General features: G+C 59.5%; 1 protein-coding gene across 7 annotated transcripts in view; it reads right to left on the reverse strand.

Annotated features, from left to right (window-relative positions):
- The window catches only part of SLC11A2 (solute carrier family 11 member 2), a 28,889-nt gene that overhangs the window by 13,134 nt on the left and 1,086 nt on the right, over nt 1–14,669 (reverse strand). The window contains exons 1-7 of one of the 7 annotated variants that reach the window (XM_037411712.1): nt 13,981–14,183; nt 13,666–13,744; nt 5,376–5,462; nt 4,009–4,145; nt 3,195–3,320; nt 1,629–1,748; nt 620–726 (exon numbers count right to left, since the gene is read on the reverse strand). In XM_037411712.1, coding sequence (XP_037267609.1) covers nt 620–726; nt 1,629–1,748; nt 3,195–3,320; nt 4,009–4,145; nt 5,376–5,462; nt 13,666–13,744; nt 13,981–14,031 — 707 coding nt within the window. In that variant the 5' untranslated portion in view covers nt 14,032–14,183. Of the gene's footprint in view, nt 1–619; nt 727–1,628; nt 1,749–3,194; nt 3,321–4,008; nt 4,146–5,375; nt 5,463–7,969; nt 8,053–8,122; nt 8,215–11,608; nt 11,651–12,925; nt 14,184–14,669 lie in introns of those variants that run through there. The other 6 variants (XM_037411713.1, XM_037411715.1, XM_037411718.1 and 3 more) reach the window with 6 other exon arrangements.

Genomic DNA, 14,669 nt, shown 5'->3' on the forward strand with positions numbered 1-14,669 from the left:
AAAGCCAGCCCAATTTTGGGGCGTCTCAGTTACAGCTGAAATAAAAGCCAGCCCAATTTTGGGGCGTCTCAGCTCAAATAAAAGCCAGCCCAATTTTGGGGCGTCTCAGCTCAAATAAAAGCTAGCCCAATTTTGGGGCGTCTCAGCTCAAAAAAAAGCTAGCCCAATTTTGGGGTGTCTCAGTTACAGCTCAAATAAAAGCCAGCCCAATTTTGGGGCGTCTCAGTTACAGCTGAAATAAAAGCCAGCCCAATTTTGGGGCGTCTCAGCTCAAATAAAAGCCAGCCCAATTTTGGGGCGTCTCAGCTCAAAAAAAAGCTAGCCCAATTTTGGGGCGTCTCAGCTCAAATAAAAGCCAGCCCAATTTTGGGGCGTCTCAGTTACAGCTCAAATAAAAGCCAGCCCAATTTTGGGGCGTCTCAGCTCAAATAAAAACCAGCACCCACAGTTTTCCTTCCGACTGAGGGATCCACAAGGGCCCGTCCAGCGGAGCTGAATCACCCCCTGCAACGAACTTATTTGGGAGGATTTAGCGGAAATAAACGAGGCTTTTTTTGGCACGCACGGCGGTGCTTTCTTAATTCTGGAGGGGAGCGCTCGCTTCCTGCCGCTGACTTACTTCCCCATGGACAGGAGGTTAATAGCGATCGCGGAGCCGATGACTTCTTGCATATCGGATCCGATGATAGCCAGCTCGACCATCAGCCACAGGATAATCCGAGGAACCTCGAGGCAAAGAAACAGCCCATAAGGTCAAAAGGAGGGAAAAATCCAGTGGGAAGCACCAGAGGAGCGTCCCGGGTCGCTCCCACAACCCGAATTCCTCGCCTCGATACGTTTCGCTCATTTTCGAGAGCGAAACCAGCTGTTTCCGCGTACCGAGGCGCTGGCGACGGGTGTCGTGTCAAGCAGCCACGTGTCGCACGGTCACGGCAATGACAAAGGCTCAGGAGGCGGATGAGAACCAAACCCGCGGGGTTGGGGACATCCCCAGCCCTTTCCCAAGGGACAAACATCACTCGGCTGCAGCCCAACGGTGACACCGAGCGATTTCGCAGACAAACCACCAAGGTTTTTCAAGCAGGGACACGCAAGAGCCGCGGAACTGCTCTGAAGTTTTCCCACTTTTCCCCCCAGGATCCCTTCAGCAGCAGCCCAGGGAAGCTGGAATTCTGGCTTTTCTTCCCGACTCCACGATTCCCCAGCAGCCGTCGGGACACACTGCCCACCCCCCTCTTTGTGCTGCCCTTGGAGGGTGAAGCCACCGCCGGGACCCGCCGGGACCCCCCCCATCTGCTCTGACAGCTCAGGTTCTTAACGAGCCCTTCGTTAAGAGGGCTGCAATTAAAATCTCCCTCTACATCTGCCTTTCCTCCAGCCGTGAGCGTAACCAGCAGAAATCGGCTTTCACCCTGCCGCGTCCCAGACAGTCCGGCAAGACGTGACAATGCAAATATATTTCCACGACTGGAACGCTTCTTCCCGAGATGGGATTGGCACCTCAGGGGCAGCAGGGACACCCCCACGTCCCCTGAGACCTGCCAGCCCCAGGCGAGGGACCCCCACCGCCCCAGACCCACGGGACCCCCCCAGAGCCCCCCACCCCCCAGCCCCGGGAGGTCACCCACCTTCTGGTACTGCCGGTTGCAGACCTCGGCGAGGTGCAGCCCCGTCACCACCCCCAGCCGCGCCGCCAGCCGCTGCAGGAGCAGCCCGATGACCGTCGCCAGCAGCAGCACCCACAGCAGCTGCGGGAGACACGGAGATGGGAGTGGGTGCGCTGGGGCAGCAAGAAGGGACGGCTGGCACGGGGTGCCGGCTCTCCTAGGACGCCCGCGCCCCACGTGCACCGTTAGGAATCACCTGCTTTTAAAAATACACATTATTGACGTTCCGAGGGTATTTTATGTGTCTGGAGCCAGCACGGGAAGGATTTAAGTGCGTATTAAGCCAGGAGTCACAGCCGGAGAGGCTGTATAAGAGCCTCACTCTCCCCTTCTCCTTCTCAGAGGTGGTTTTTTATCTCAAGATTTTCTTAAGACTGTATTTTATTATTATTTATATTATTATATTATTTTTTATTTGTTATAATTTAAGACTATCTTAAAGTTTTACTGAATCTTTCTATAGTTTGTGTCTGTGAAACAGCTGGCTATGGGAGCATCTTGATTTTAAGGAGTTCGCCTCCACGTTAGAATGATGTCAGCACTTATTAACCAACGACGTCTGGACCGCTGTGCTGCTTGTTATCCGAGACTGCCACTTCAAGTCCTGATGCTATAGACCATAATACTCTTAGTCCTTACTCTCTAGACCACAGCCAGGGCGCCCAGGTTCCATTGTGTCTGGGATGAGTTATTGGACAGCTTGGCAAGGGTGATCTCCAGCCGTCCAACCTGGCAACAAAACTTACTTGTAAGGTGTCCTGAGGTGAACTCCCTTCGTTATAACACTAAAAATCTGCCCACGGGCCAAGCAGACCCTTGGCCAGGTGAAGACCCTTCCCCTACGCAAGCGTAATAACAGAAAAGGATGACACAGCAGATATTACAATTAAATGCAAATCACTAACCAATCATTGTAACTGGGAGTGTACAGCCTTGTAATTTTGTGTATAAATATAACGGTAGAATCCACGCAGGTGTGCTTGGTGCTTGATCTGTGGCGATGCCACCGAGCACCCTGCGCTGCAAGAAAGGAGCGCCGCGCCCGCTGCTTCATGCTGCAGTGGGGCTAAGGGGTTTGATTCCCGATTTCGGTGACATTTCCAGCTCAGCAGCACCAGCAGCACCAGCAGCGCTAGCAGCACCAGCAGCACCAGAGGCACCAGCACCAGCAGCACCAGCAGCACCAGCAGCGCTAGCAGCACCAAAGGCACCAGCACGAGCAGCACCAGCAGCGCTAGCAGCACCAGCAGCACCAGAGGCACCAGCACGAGCAGCACCAGCAGCTCAGCAGCACCAGCAGCACCAGCGCCAGCAGTGCCTGCAGCGCCAGCAGCCCCAGCGCCAGCAGCACCCACAGCGCCAGCAGCACCAGCTGCACCAGCACCAGCAGCACCGGCAGCACTGGCAGAACCAGCACCAGTGGCATCAGCACCAGCAGCGCCAGCACCAGCAGCAGTGCTCCTGCCCTGACCTGCAGCCGGCGCCGCGGTTGGCCCAGCACCGAAATCCACAGGTTTCCACACTGACCTTAAAGCCCGCGACAGCCCCGGACTGTAAATCCGACTCGATGTTGCCCGGATCCAGGTAGGCGATGCTCATCAGAAAGCCCGGCCCCGTGAACGCCCAGAGCTTGCGGAAGCTAAAGCAGGAATGCTGTCGGAGGGGAGAGGACGGAGGCGTCAGAAGCCAGCCCTGTGGCGCAGCCCCCTCCTCACGCAGGGGACACCGCGTCCCCACGGGCCACCGCAGCTACACTGCGGCCAAAATGGCAAAGACGGCCAGGGTTTGGGTTTCATTCCATCCCCGCCCTAGCAGGATGGTGCTGGTGAGATCAGCCTGGTCTTTAATCCCATCCTGAACCCTCCAGTGATCCCTGGTCCTCACCTAATGGGTTAAGGACCGGATTTTGGGACAGCCAAGGCCAGGCTGGAGTAAATTTGGGTGGGAGAGGCATCCTGCAGCTGGAAACGCTGCCTCTTGCTTCACCAAAAGCAAAGAGGGCACCGACACCCCCCTCAAAGGGGACAATGCTCTTCACTCCCCTGATAAGGGAACAAAGAACCCAGGTTCTCCCCCCTGGGGCTATAAAAAAAGACATTTCTCTGCTCTTTAGCCCAACTCCCGGCTCCAAGGAGACAAATCCTGGGCCAGGAATCATTAACTCTACAGCAAGCATGGGAGATTGCTCCACTCATCTCCCCCGGTTCCCCAATCCAGGCAAGAAGGGGAACCAGCACCCAGGGAATGACTCAGGGGAGTACTGAGTGCTGAGAGATTTTTTCCCGTTGGATTTTGTGGTCAGGAGGGAGCGGAGGAGGGAGGAGAGCCCCGCTGCACTCACCGTTTCATCCTCGGGAATCGGGATCTTGCTGTCGAAGTAGGTGGTAAAAGGCTCCTCGGCGGCAGCCGGCGGCTGCAGCGGGTTCATGCTGCTGGAGATGGTGCTGAGCACGTCCCCGTGCTCCCCGGGCGCGTCCTCTGCGGGGACAGCGGAGTGGGGAAGGAAACAGTGAGTGAGGGTCCCTGGAAACACTGGCAAGACCCCCAGGCAGAGCAAAACGAGCCTGGGCTGCCCTCACAGCTAATGCTAATTGGGCTGTGAAAAGAAAATCAAATGAAAATAAGATACAAGCGCTGTAAATCCCCCCTCGGAGACCCCGCTGCCTTCCCCAGTGCTGCCTCTCCTCCGCTGGCTCCTTTATTTATCCAGATTAATTGTAACAGAGCCAGCCCGGCGGCGGCGGCGGCACCGTAATGATTAAGTCACCGTAATGATTAACCGGGGCTGAAACGAGCCAGATCCGAGAGGGACCCGGGAGGGAGCGTTATCCCGGGCTCTCCCGGCCGGACAGCCAGCCGGTGAGCCGTTCGGCCCTGGAAGGACCCTGCTGCATCCCGTTTCTCCCCGGGACGCACAGCGGGGCACCTGTTTGGATCGGGAGCCTGCCTGAGGGTTTTCCCTTCTCCCCCGGCGCCGGCGGCGGAGCCAGCACAGCAGGATTTTCAGGACAGTTTGTAGAGTTGTGGGAAGGGCGCGCAGCAATGAAAACTTGCATGCCCACGGATTCCGCGTTCCAACGTGGGATATCCCCCCGTGCCTCCCCTGCCCCCCTCCCCAGGCGAGCCCCCCACTCACCGCTGCTCCCCCTCTGTGGCATTTCCAGCGCCCAGCCCTTGTGCCAGCAGGATGAAACCCCAGGGCAGCTTTTACCGTCCTGTCCCGCATTGCATCATCACGGCAAACTCCAGCTGACCCCTCCTCCTTTTCCCGGCCTCCCAAACACCTCCAGGGCTCCCTGCCCTGCCCACAGACCCCCTCACGGCACAGCAGACCCCCTCACATCATGGATTTAGGGCTACCCGTCTGTGTGTGCGGAAAGGAGGGATCAGCCGGCACAAGGGAGATTGTTCATCCCGGCTGAGCGAGCCCTGGGGGCTGGGAATGTGCTGGGTGATCCCAAAGCCTGAGGCTTAAAGGTGGGGAGGGGGCACAGGGGGCTGGGAATGTGCTGGGTGGTCCCAAAGCCTGAGGTTTTGTGGGGAGGGGGCACAGGGGGCTGGGAATGTGCTGGGTGGTCCCAAAGCCTGAGGTTTTGTGGGGAGGGGGCACAGGGAGCCTTTGGGGTGGGTTTTCCAGGGCAGAGGAATGAATTAAACGCAGGACGGGTGTATGAGAGCACACCCGCCGTGCCATGAGGCGAGTCTTACCGTAGGACGCCTTGTGATCCGTGTCGGAGTTCCCCATGCTGGGACCGTTCCCCTGGCCTGGAAACTGGTTTAGACTGGCCACGTTGGCTGCGGAGGAGAGAGGGGGAAAAAGCCCGTCAAGGTGGAGAATCAAAGCCAACACACGAGGCGACCGGACCGCCAGCCCCTGGCAGGGACAGGTTCACTGCCCTGGCCTTTTCCAGCTTGAAAGAACCTGTTTTTCCCAGAGACCTGCCTGGAAATTCTGGTTGCAACAACACAAAGAAACAAGGTGGGGGGGGGGGGGGAGAGCGGAGCACCAGGGCAAACGGACGAAGTGACACCAGCGTTCGCAAGCAGCCGGGCTCAGGACGGTGCCTCTTGTGAAACTCCAGCCAGTGGAACGAGGATGGAATTTCCTTTATGTGTACAAATTACCCCACCCCCACCCCCCAGGCAGGATTAATGCATCTCCACCACACCCTCCATGCGCATCCGAAGGGGGTTTTAAGGGCAGGAGGTAAACCTTGCCATCAGTGCTATTTGTCAATGTAATCCACGCGGAAAGGAACCAGGATCTGCTGCAGGGCTCGGGGCAGAGCTGGTCCGAGCCAAACCCCTCCGGGACAAGTCAAAATACCAACAGTATCGACGTTTGGGATGAAAAGCACTGAATCCCCCCCAAAGCCTGTTGTGTACGAACGGGAGATTTCCTTGTAACGCGCCGAGAGCGGCTCAGTGGGGACACAAAAGGAAAATGTTCGCCGGGAATTCACTGGAAATGGTTTGAACCCACTTTAGGTTTTCAAGGATGAATTCCCCGGTTCCATAACCAGCTCCAAAGGCGGTGGGTAACCAAGCCGGGCACCCTAAAATAATTCACAGAGGGTTAAAATAAGCCAGAGAGGGTTGAAATAGTCCAGAGAGGGTTAAAATCATCCAGAGATGGTTAAAATAATTCAGAGAGGGTTAAAATAGTCCAGAAAAGGTTAAAATAATGGAGAGAGGGTTAAAATAATCCAGAAAAGGTTAAAATAATTCAGAGAGGGTTAAAATAATTCAGAGAGGGTTAAAGTAACCCAGAAAAGGTTAAAGTAACCCAGTGAGGGTTAAAGTAACCCAGCGAGGGTTAAAGTAGTCCAGAAAAGGTTAAAATAATTCAGAGAGGGTTAAAATAATGGAGAGAGGGTTAAAATAATGGAGAGAGGGTTAAAATAGTCCAGAACAGGTTAAAATAATGGAGAGAGGGTTAAAATAGTCCAGAACAGGTTAAAATAATGGAGAGAGGGTTAAAATAATCCAGAAAAGGTTAAAATAACCCAGAGAGGATTAAAATCATCCAGAGAAGGTTAAAATCATCCAGAGAAGGTTAAAATCATCCAGAGAAGGTTAAAATAGTTCAGAGAGGGTTAAAATAATCCAGAAAAGGTTAAAATAACCCAGAGAGGCTTAAAATAACCCAGAAAAGGTTAAAGTAACCCAGAGAGGGTTAAAATCATCCAGAGAAGGTTAAAATAATCCAGAAAATGTTAAAATAGTTCAGAGAGGGTTAAAATAATCCAGAACAGGTTAAAATAATCCAGACAAGGTTCCTGGATGCAGGGCTGGAGCAGGGCTGCAGTCGTTCCTTATCTCCCCAAATATACCAAGACCGGCACCCGGATGGATGAAGCCCCGTTCCAGGAGCCCTCGCTCAGCACCACTGGCTGCTCACGCCGCAGGGAACCTGCAAGGAGCCTGGATGAGGCCGCAGGAGCATCCACCGCGGCGGTGTGGAGCGAGGTGACGGAGCGAGGTGACGGAGCGAGGAGGTTTTGCGGGATCTCCCATCCCGCTTTTTTGCCCGCTCCCCTGGCCGGGAGGCGAGCCAGCTCCTCTCCTCCGGGAGAGCAGGATGGCGGTGGGAGACCCCAGCCCCCCCAGCCTCACCGGGGCGGCGGGATGCAGCCGTGGCTCCCTGGGCACGACGCCGGGGGACGTGGGGCATCAGGTGCCACCACGGAGAGCTGGGACCACCGTGGTCTTAAACACATCGGCGTCCCGGAGAGCCCCTGCCCCTTCCAGGCTTCAACTGCCACCGAACCGCTCCGTGGACCCCGGCGCACGGAGGGGACAAGTGCCACCCATGGAGGGGACAAGTGCCACCCCGGTGCACGGAGGGGACGAGTGTCACCCCGGCGCACGGAGAGGACAAGTGTCACCCACAGAGGGGACGAGTGTCACAACGCTGCACAGAGGGGATGAGTGTCACTCACAGAAGGGACGAGTGTCACCCCGGTGCACAGAGGGGATGAGTGCCACCCATGGAGGGGGCGAGTGTCACCCACGGAGGGGACGAGTGTCACCCTGCTGCACAGAGGGGATGAGTGTCACCCACAGAAGGGACGAGTGTCACCCTGGTGCACGGAGGGGATGAGTGCCACCCACGGAGGGGACGAGTGTCACCCACGGAGGGGACGAGTGTCACCCACGGAGGGGACGAGTGCCACCAATGGGAGGGGACAAGTGCCACCCATGGAGGGGACGAGTGTCACCCACGGAGGGGACGAGTGCCACCTCTCCAGCTTCTGCCTGAGGCTTCTCCCTCCCGCAATTCCCGCTTGGATGGTGACAACCTCAAGGCTGGAGCAAAGCTTTTCCCCGTCACAGTGTCCTTTCGTGGCAGCTCCTTTTTAAAGCGCTGAGCCTAAGGGCTTTCCTGGAAAAAAAATTATCGATAACCCGCCTTTTCCCCAAATTCCAATTCCTTCAGGAGCAACAGCGCTTACCCCGGTGGCAAGTCCCGCGAAACGCTCGCTTCATTAAGAAAGACGAAGAGGAAGAAGATCACACGGCGAATGTTCGTTACGGCGCCAGTCTGCCCTAATTATATCTCCTCGCCACCACATCGCAGCTGGGGCGGGAGCAGAATCGGTTCCCCTATCTCAGCCGGCAGCTGCCGAGCTCCCGACACGTTCCTTCAGCCCGACAAAGGGTTTTCCCAGGCGTGCGGGGCTGGAAATGCCACCCGGGGAGCCAGACCGGAATATTCCGCAGGCTCCCAGGCTGGCTGGGAAGCAGGGAGCTGGCAAGGGAAAGCTGGTGACACCGCGCCCCAGGGATGCTTCTGGCTCACCCTCTGCTTTTTCAAAAGAAAGGTGCTGGCGACACCCCGCCGCTGCTCTCAGCGCAAAGTAGAGGATGTGGAAATTGCAGGATAAAAATAAAAAAAAAGGTTGGGAGTTATCGCTCCTTCCACCCGCCGCCTCTGCGAACATCCTCAGCGCCAGGCGTGGGCTCGCCGGGCCACGTTCTGCTGTAACCATCGCTGGGTTTGCCTTTGCACACCATATTCAGGATGGCAGCCTTCCCAGCGGGAATATTCCTTGGAATAAGGGAAAACACCCCGAGCAGAATATTACAAGGTTGCTTTAATCAAAAGCGCAGACACTGGCACCGCTGTTGCGAACAAGGGGTCATTCTCCCATCATTTTTCCTTCCCACTGGTGACACCACGAGCCCCGGAGGCAGCCCAGCCCAGCCGGGGGAAGACGAGGAGGCCACGGCTCTTTGCTCATCCCCAGCGCGGAGACGCGGGGCTTTGGGAGCCGTCTCCCGCCGGGAGCGGTTCCTGCCATTGAGGTCCCTGCGTTTGATGTCCGGCTTTGAACTCCGGCCGGTTCCTGCGGGGCACATCGTGACCGTTAACGCTTTTCCAGCGGTTTTGGGGCCGACGTCTCGTTAGCTGCGTGGTTTCCTCATACGAGCACCCGAGCTCGGTGCTTCCAGCTCAGCTTCCCCATGCGGCACGGGGCCAGCGCTGAGCACCACGTACCTCCCTGACCCAGTGCATCACCGCTCGCCATCCCAACAGGGGCAACTCCTTGCCGGCACAACCATGTCGCTTCCCTGCTTCCCAAACGCCCATGCCGCTCTGCCGGCATCTGCTCCACCAGATCCCAGCCCTGGAAAACCTGGAGAACCTGGGGGTTCCTCCTCCCCCTCTCGCCCATGCTCCCGCCGATGAGCAGAGGTGATTAAAGCAGCCTGTGCCATCAGGTTTGCTCCCATCCCTGGTGTCCTCCCACTGGGTGAAAGCTCATCCAGCTCCGAAATGGGTCGGACAAGCCCGGGAGATGGCCGGGATGCAGGAGGGCACCAAGCCCACTTGCTCACGCAAGCGTGGTCCCCTGGAAGAACATCGCGTGACGCATTTATTTCTACGGAAGGAGAACAGCACCTGGCAAACCCCCTGGAAGCCAGGAGCGGCTCTCCTCCCCAGCCTGCTTGATCCGAAGGCGCCTGGAGCTGCTCCCCACCGCGCTCCTCTGCTTTTGGGAAGCGTGGAAAGGGGAGGGCTGGCGCCCACCTGAGCCTTCACCTATTTTCACAACGTGTAATAAATCAAACTGATTGAAAAGCTCCATTCTAGCAGCGGCTGGGAGGTTTGGGGATTAAACCCATCCTCTGAAAAACGTAAGGCAGCGGCTGGGACGGTGGGAATTTTGGTTAAGAAGCGGGGAAAAAAAAAAGAGACGAGTGGTGAGGCTGAGCCGTGGGACCCCCACAGCAGGGTGGCGGGGCTGGGGGTCACCATATCGCCTGGGACACCCCAAACCTTGTCCCACACCAAGCACAGAGCCGTTCTCCAGCGCCGGCCGCAGCATCCCGCTCTCCCGACATCCCACACCAAGCACAGAGCCGTTCTCCAGCGCCGGCTGCAGCATCCCGCTCTCCCGACATCCCACACCAAGCACAGAGCCGTTCTCCAGCGCCGGCTGCAGCATCCCGCTCTCCCGACATCCCACACCAAGCACAGAGCCGTTCTCCAGTGCCGGCCGCAGCATCCCGCTCTCCCAACATCCCACACCAAGCACAGAGCCGTTCTCCAGTGCCGGCCGCAGCATCCCGCTCTCCCGACATCCCACACCAAGCACAGAGCTGTTCTCCAGCGCCGGCCGCAGCATCCCGCTCTCCCGACATCCCACACCAAGCACAGAGCCGTTCTCCAGCGCCGGCCGCAGCATCCCGCTCTCCCGACATCCCACACCAAGCACAGAGCCGTTCTCCAGCGCCGGCCGCAGCATCCCGCTCTCCCAACAAACTCCAGCGCTCCGGAGCTCGTTTGACAGCTCCCTCGGCTCATTTAAGGAGCTGCGCTCATCCCGGGAAAGCCCACAACACTTCTCCAAGGAAAACTCTGGCTTAGAGCCCCCTGGGATGCACCCCCGGCACCCCAGCCCAGCAGAACCACCATCGAGCTATGGCCGGGCTCCCTCACCCTCCTCCTCCTCCCCCAGGCTGGGCTGCAGCCGGGACGCGGGGCTGTGGCTCGGTGGGGGTGATGGGGGACAAAGCGCGGGGCCGGGGGGGCTCGGCTCCCGGGGGGGGGGGCTGGGGGCCCCAAGCCCCCTGAGGAAAGTCGTTATGAACAGCGTTGAGGCCATGGAGGAGGTGGGGGGCAGCTGGGGCGGTTTCATCGCAACCCCCTGGTACCCCGAGAGATGGCAGGGCTGGCCTGGGGGGGGGTGGCAGGGGGGGACCCGGGGGGCTGCTGTCCCATGGGGGCTGCCATTCCTTTGGGGGCTGCCATCTCCTTGGGGGGCTGCTGTCCCATGGGGGCTGCCATCTCCTTGGGGGCTGCTGTCTCCTTGGGGGGCTGCTGTCCCTTTAAGGGGCTGCCATCTCCTTGGGGGGCTGCTGTCCCCTTTGGGGGGGCTGCTGTCCCTTTAAGGGGCTGCCATCTCCTTGGGGGGCTGCTGTCCCATGGGGGCTGCCATCCCTTTGGGGGCTGCCGTCTCCTTTGGGGGGCTGCTGTCCCTTTAAGGGGCTGCCATCCCTTGGGGGGCTGCTGTCCCCTTTGGGGGGGCTGCCATCCCTTGGGGGGCTGCTGTCCCCAGGCCGGCCAAGCCCCCCCCCGGCACAGGCCGCCCCCCCCCCCGGCTTCGCCAGGTGAGGGGTCCCGCTCCTCTGAGGGACCCCCAGGGCCAGGGGACACCCCAAGGTCACGGAGCCACGGGGGTCCCCGAGCCCCAGCCACGGGGGCAGTGCGGGGAGCGGGGGGGCAGCGGCCCCATGGCGGCCCCGGCACAAAGCGCCCCTGGGACCCCCGGGATCCCCTCAGGGAGGGTCCTCGCCCCCTCCAGCCGTTACCCCAGGGGGGTGGCACCACCCCCCCCAGCACATCCAGCGATCGCCGGGGGGGCTCCACCGCCATTCCCGGCCCCAGAGCCCCCCCTCAGCCCCCAGAGCCCCCCCCCAGCCCCGCCGCTCACCGCCTCCACCGCCCCCGGCCGGCCCCGCCGCCGCCGCCGCCTCATGCCTCGGCCCCGCTCGGCCCCGCTCGGCCCCGCTCGGCCCCGCTCGGCCCCGCTCGGCCCCGCTCGGCCCCGCTCGGCCCGCCCCGTGACGCAGCTCGGTGCGACTGGGGACGCGCGACACGGGGCCGGGACAGGCCCCGCCGCAGGCCCCGGTATGGGGGGACACGGGGCCTGATGTGGGGGGAAACCCCCATTTGGGGGGGCCCGACCCTGGAATGGGGGGCACGGGGCCTGGTGTGGGGGGACTGAGCCCCTTGGGGGGGTCCGGGCCCCGGTGTGGGGGGACACGGGGCCTGATGTGGGGGGAAAGCCCCCTTTGGGGGGGGGCTGACCCTGGTATGGGGGGACACAGGGCCTAATGTGGGGGGACTGAGCCCTTTGGGGGTGTCCGGGTCCCGGTGTGGGAGGCATGGGGGCCAGTGTGGGGGGACTGAGCCCCCTGGGGGGGTCTGGGCCCCGGTATGGGGGGGACTGAGCCCCCTGAGGGGGGTCCAGGCCCCAGTATGGGGGGGGACTGAGCCCCCTGGGTGGGTCTGGGCCCCGGTATGGTGGGACACGGGGCCTGATGTGGGGGGGTCCGGGTCCCGGTGTGGGGGTCTTTGGGCCCAGTGTGGGGGGACTGAGCCCCCTTGGGGGTCCTGGCCGCGCTATGGCGGGGGACTGAGCCCCTTGGGGGGTCCAGGCCCTGGTATGGGGGTACATGGGGCCCAGTGGGGGGGGACCTGAGTCCCATGGGGGCCCTGGGCCCCAGTATGGCAGCACACAGGGCCCATTTGGGGGGCTCCATGCCCTGCGCAGTCCCCGGCCGGGGGGACACCCCACCTGCAGTGCCCCCTCCTCGACCCGCAGCCAGGCCAGGCCCTGATCCTGCGCCCGGGCTCTCCCACAGCGGCTCCTCCCGCCCCGGAACACGGCTCCCTCGGAGCCAGGCTCCTCCGGGACCTCGCCAGCACTTTTCCCTCAAATTTCCCTCAAACCCTCAAATTTCTAGATTTTGGGCTGCCAGCAAATGGGTGCAGACACAAATTACACATTAATTATTTCTGAACACGGCTGTATTGCACAAAGAATGCTGCCTGTTTTGGGGGAGAACAGTCTTGATTTGGCTTTTGTTTAGTTTTCTGTCTGTTTTTTTCCCCTCCCCAGAGAGAAGCGCTGCTTTTTCACAGAATTCCTCTTACTCTGCACATTCCCTTGAAAACTTAGGATCATTTTTTTTGATGCAACCCCTTCCCAAGAACTAAACCAACTGATCGAATTGGTGAGACTCACCAGAAATGCGCCAGTCCGGGAAGCAGCGTGTGGCAGGAGCAGCACGGCATCGCTCCCAGTGGCACACGAGCGCTCCGTGCTCTTATCTCCACCATCCCAGCCTGGTAATTTGATGGTGGATCACCAAGAGCGCCCGTTTGGAAGCACAGCCTGACCGTGAGCAGAAGGGAGAGGGTGTGGGGATCCGGGCTAAGGGAGCAGGACAGCCTGACCCGCACAGGAGAAGCTGCTCATTAAAAAATCAAAGCCCTCTGCTGAGCAGAGCTGCCAGTGGTAGGGTAAGGCAGCTCCTCGCTTTCCCCATCCATGCAGGTTTTGCAACCTGCATTCCTTATTGTTTAAACACACAAAACGTCCCAGGATGTTGCCGAAACAACTGAATTCTGGAAAAGTGAGAGGAGAAATCCAGGAGATGGAAGATTCCACGGTTGGGGATTTAACGTTACCCCTGACCTGACAGCGTGGGCATTGGAGAGGGAAATTCCAACGGAACGGCAGCATCGCTCCCACATGGGAACGCGAGCGTGGCACCCGCACGTGCCCGGCCTCGCCAAAAGCACCTACAGGCACGAGAAACCTCGCGGGAGGTGGGCTGCCAACAGCTTTTAGCCTGAAGCTGGAAAATTTACATTATTCCCCAAATCCCAGGGTATTTTGGGGTGAGGGCGATGCCTCCCATCAGCCAGACCACCCTGCAGGGATGGCGTGAGCTTGCCGGGATCAGTGTTTGGGGTACTCACCCAGTTCACAGCTGGGCGAGCTCTGCTGGAGGGTGTATTTCTTGGGCATGGTGTTCCTGCTTCTTGCTGTCGGTGGTTTCTGGGAGCAGAGAGCCGGTCAGCCTTCCCCTATATAAGATGTCCCCACCCTTCCCTGCTGGCTCCCCTCCCTCCTTCCTCCACCCGCAGCACCCACGCGGATCCAGCGGTGCCGAGTTCCCCCGGGGGAGCTCGGGAGACAATTCAAAGTCTCCCGAAAACAACCGCATCTGCTTCAGCCTTATCGTTTATTAAAGAACGATAAACCCCGCTGAGTTAAGGGGGTTAATAGGACACCTGAAGGCTTTGATGTACAGCCTTGTCCCGTCCCCGTGGCGGTGACAGCATCGCTTGCGGGGGGGAAGGTGGGTTCCACGCTGCCTGTGGCACTTTATCAACCCAGGAGGCTCAATTAAAAGTCTGCTTGATCGAGCATCGGACGTGCTGTGGTAATTAGCACACCGAACAGCCTGGACTCTGCTCCACCGGAGCTGTTTGGCAGATTAGAGCCCAAACTGGCATTTATGGGGTATTTTCCTGCTGCTGGTACGTGCGGTGCTGATAAGACAGGATCCCTTCCCGGCTTGGATCAATACAATTATTATCAGTGATCGCCGCTGGTCTGAAACCTGCCGGGGTGGAGCGATAACCCCGCGTTTGTCGGGTATTTTCCCTTTTTTCTCTGCAAAAGGGCCCCCGCTGCTCTTTGCCGATAAGCAAGAGCTGAATGTGCAACACCAGACGCGCCAGGCAGGAGGGCAAAGCCACGGGCGTGCATGACCAGCACCACGCACTGTGGCTTTCTGGCGCTGCTGGAGGGGCGGAGGGGGGGGTCCCAGGGTCTGGCCGGAGGAAGGAGAGGGGGCTCGGTTGGGAAGAGCATCCCCAAGGATTCATGGAAGAGCGAGGAGCTGCCAGACGTGGGGAGGGGGAACGTGGGGAGGGGGAACGTGGGGAGGGGGAACGTGGGGAGGGGGAACGTGGGG

Source organism: Falco rusticolus, chromosome 19 (genome assembly GCF_015220075.1).
Source record: "Falco rusticolus isolate bFalRus1 chromosome 19, bFalRus1.pri, whole genome shotgun sequence".
Lineage (NCBI taxonomy): Eukaryota > Metazoa > Chordata > Aves > Falconiformes > Falconidae > Falco > Falco rusticolus.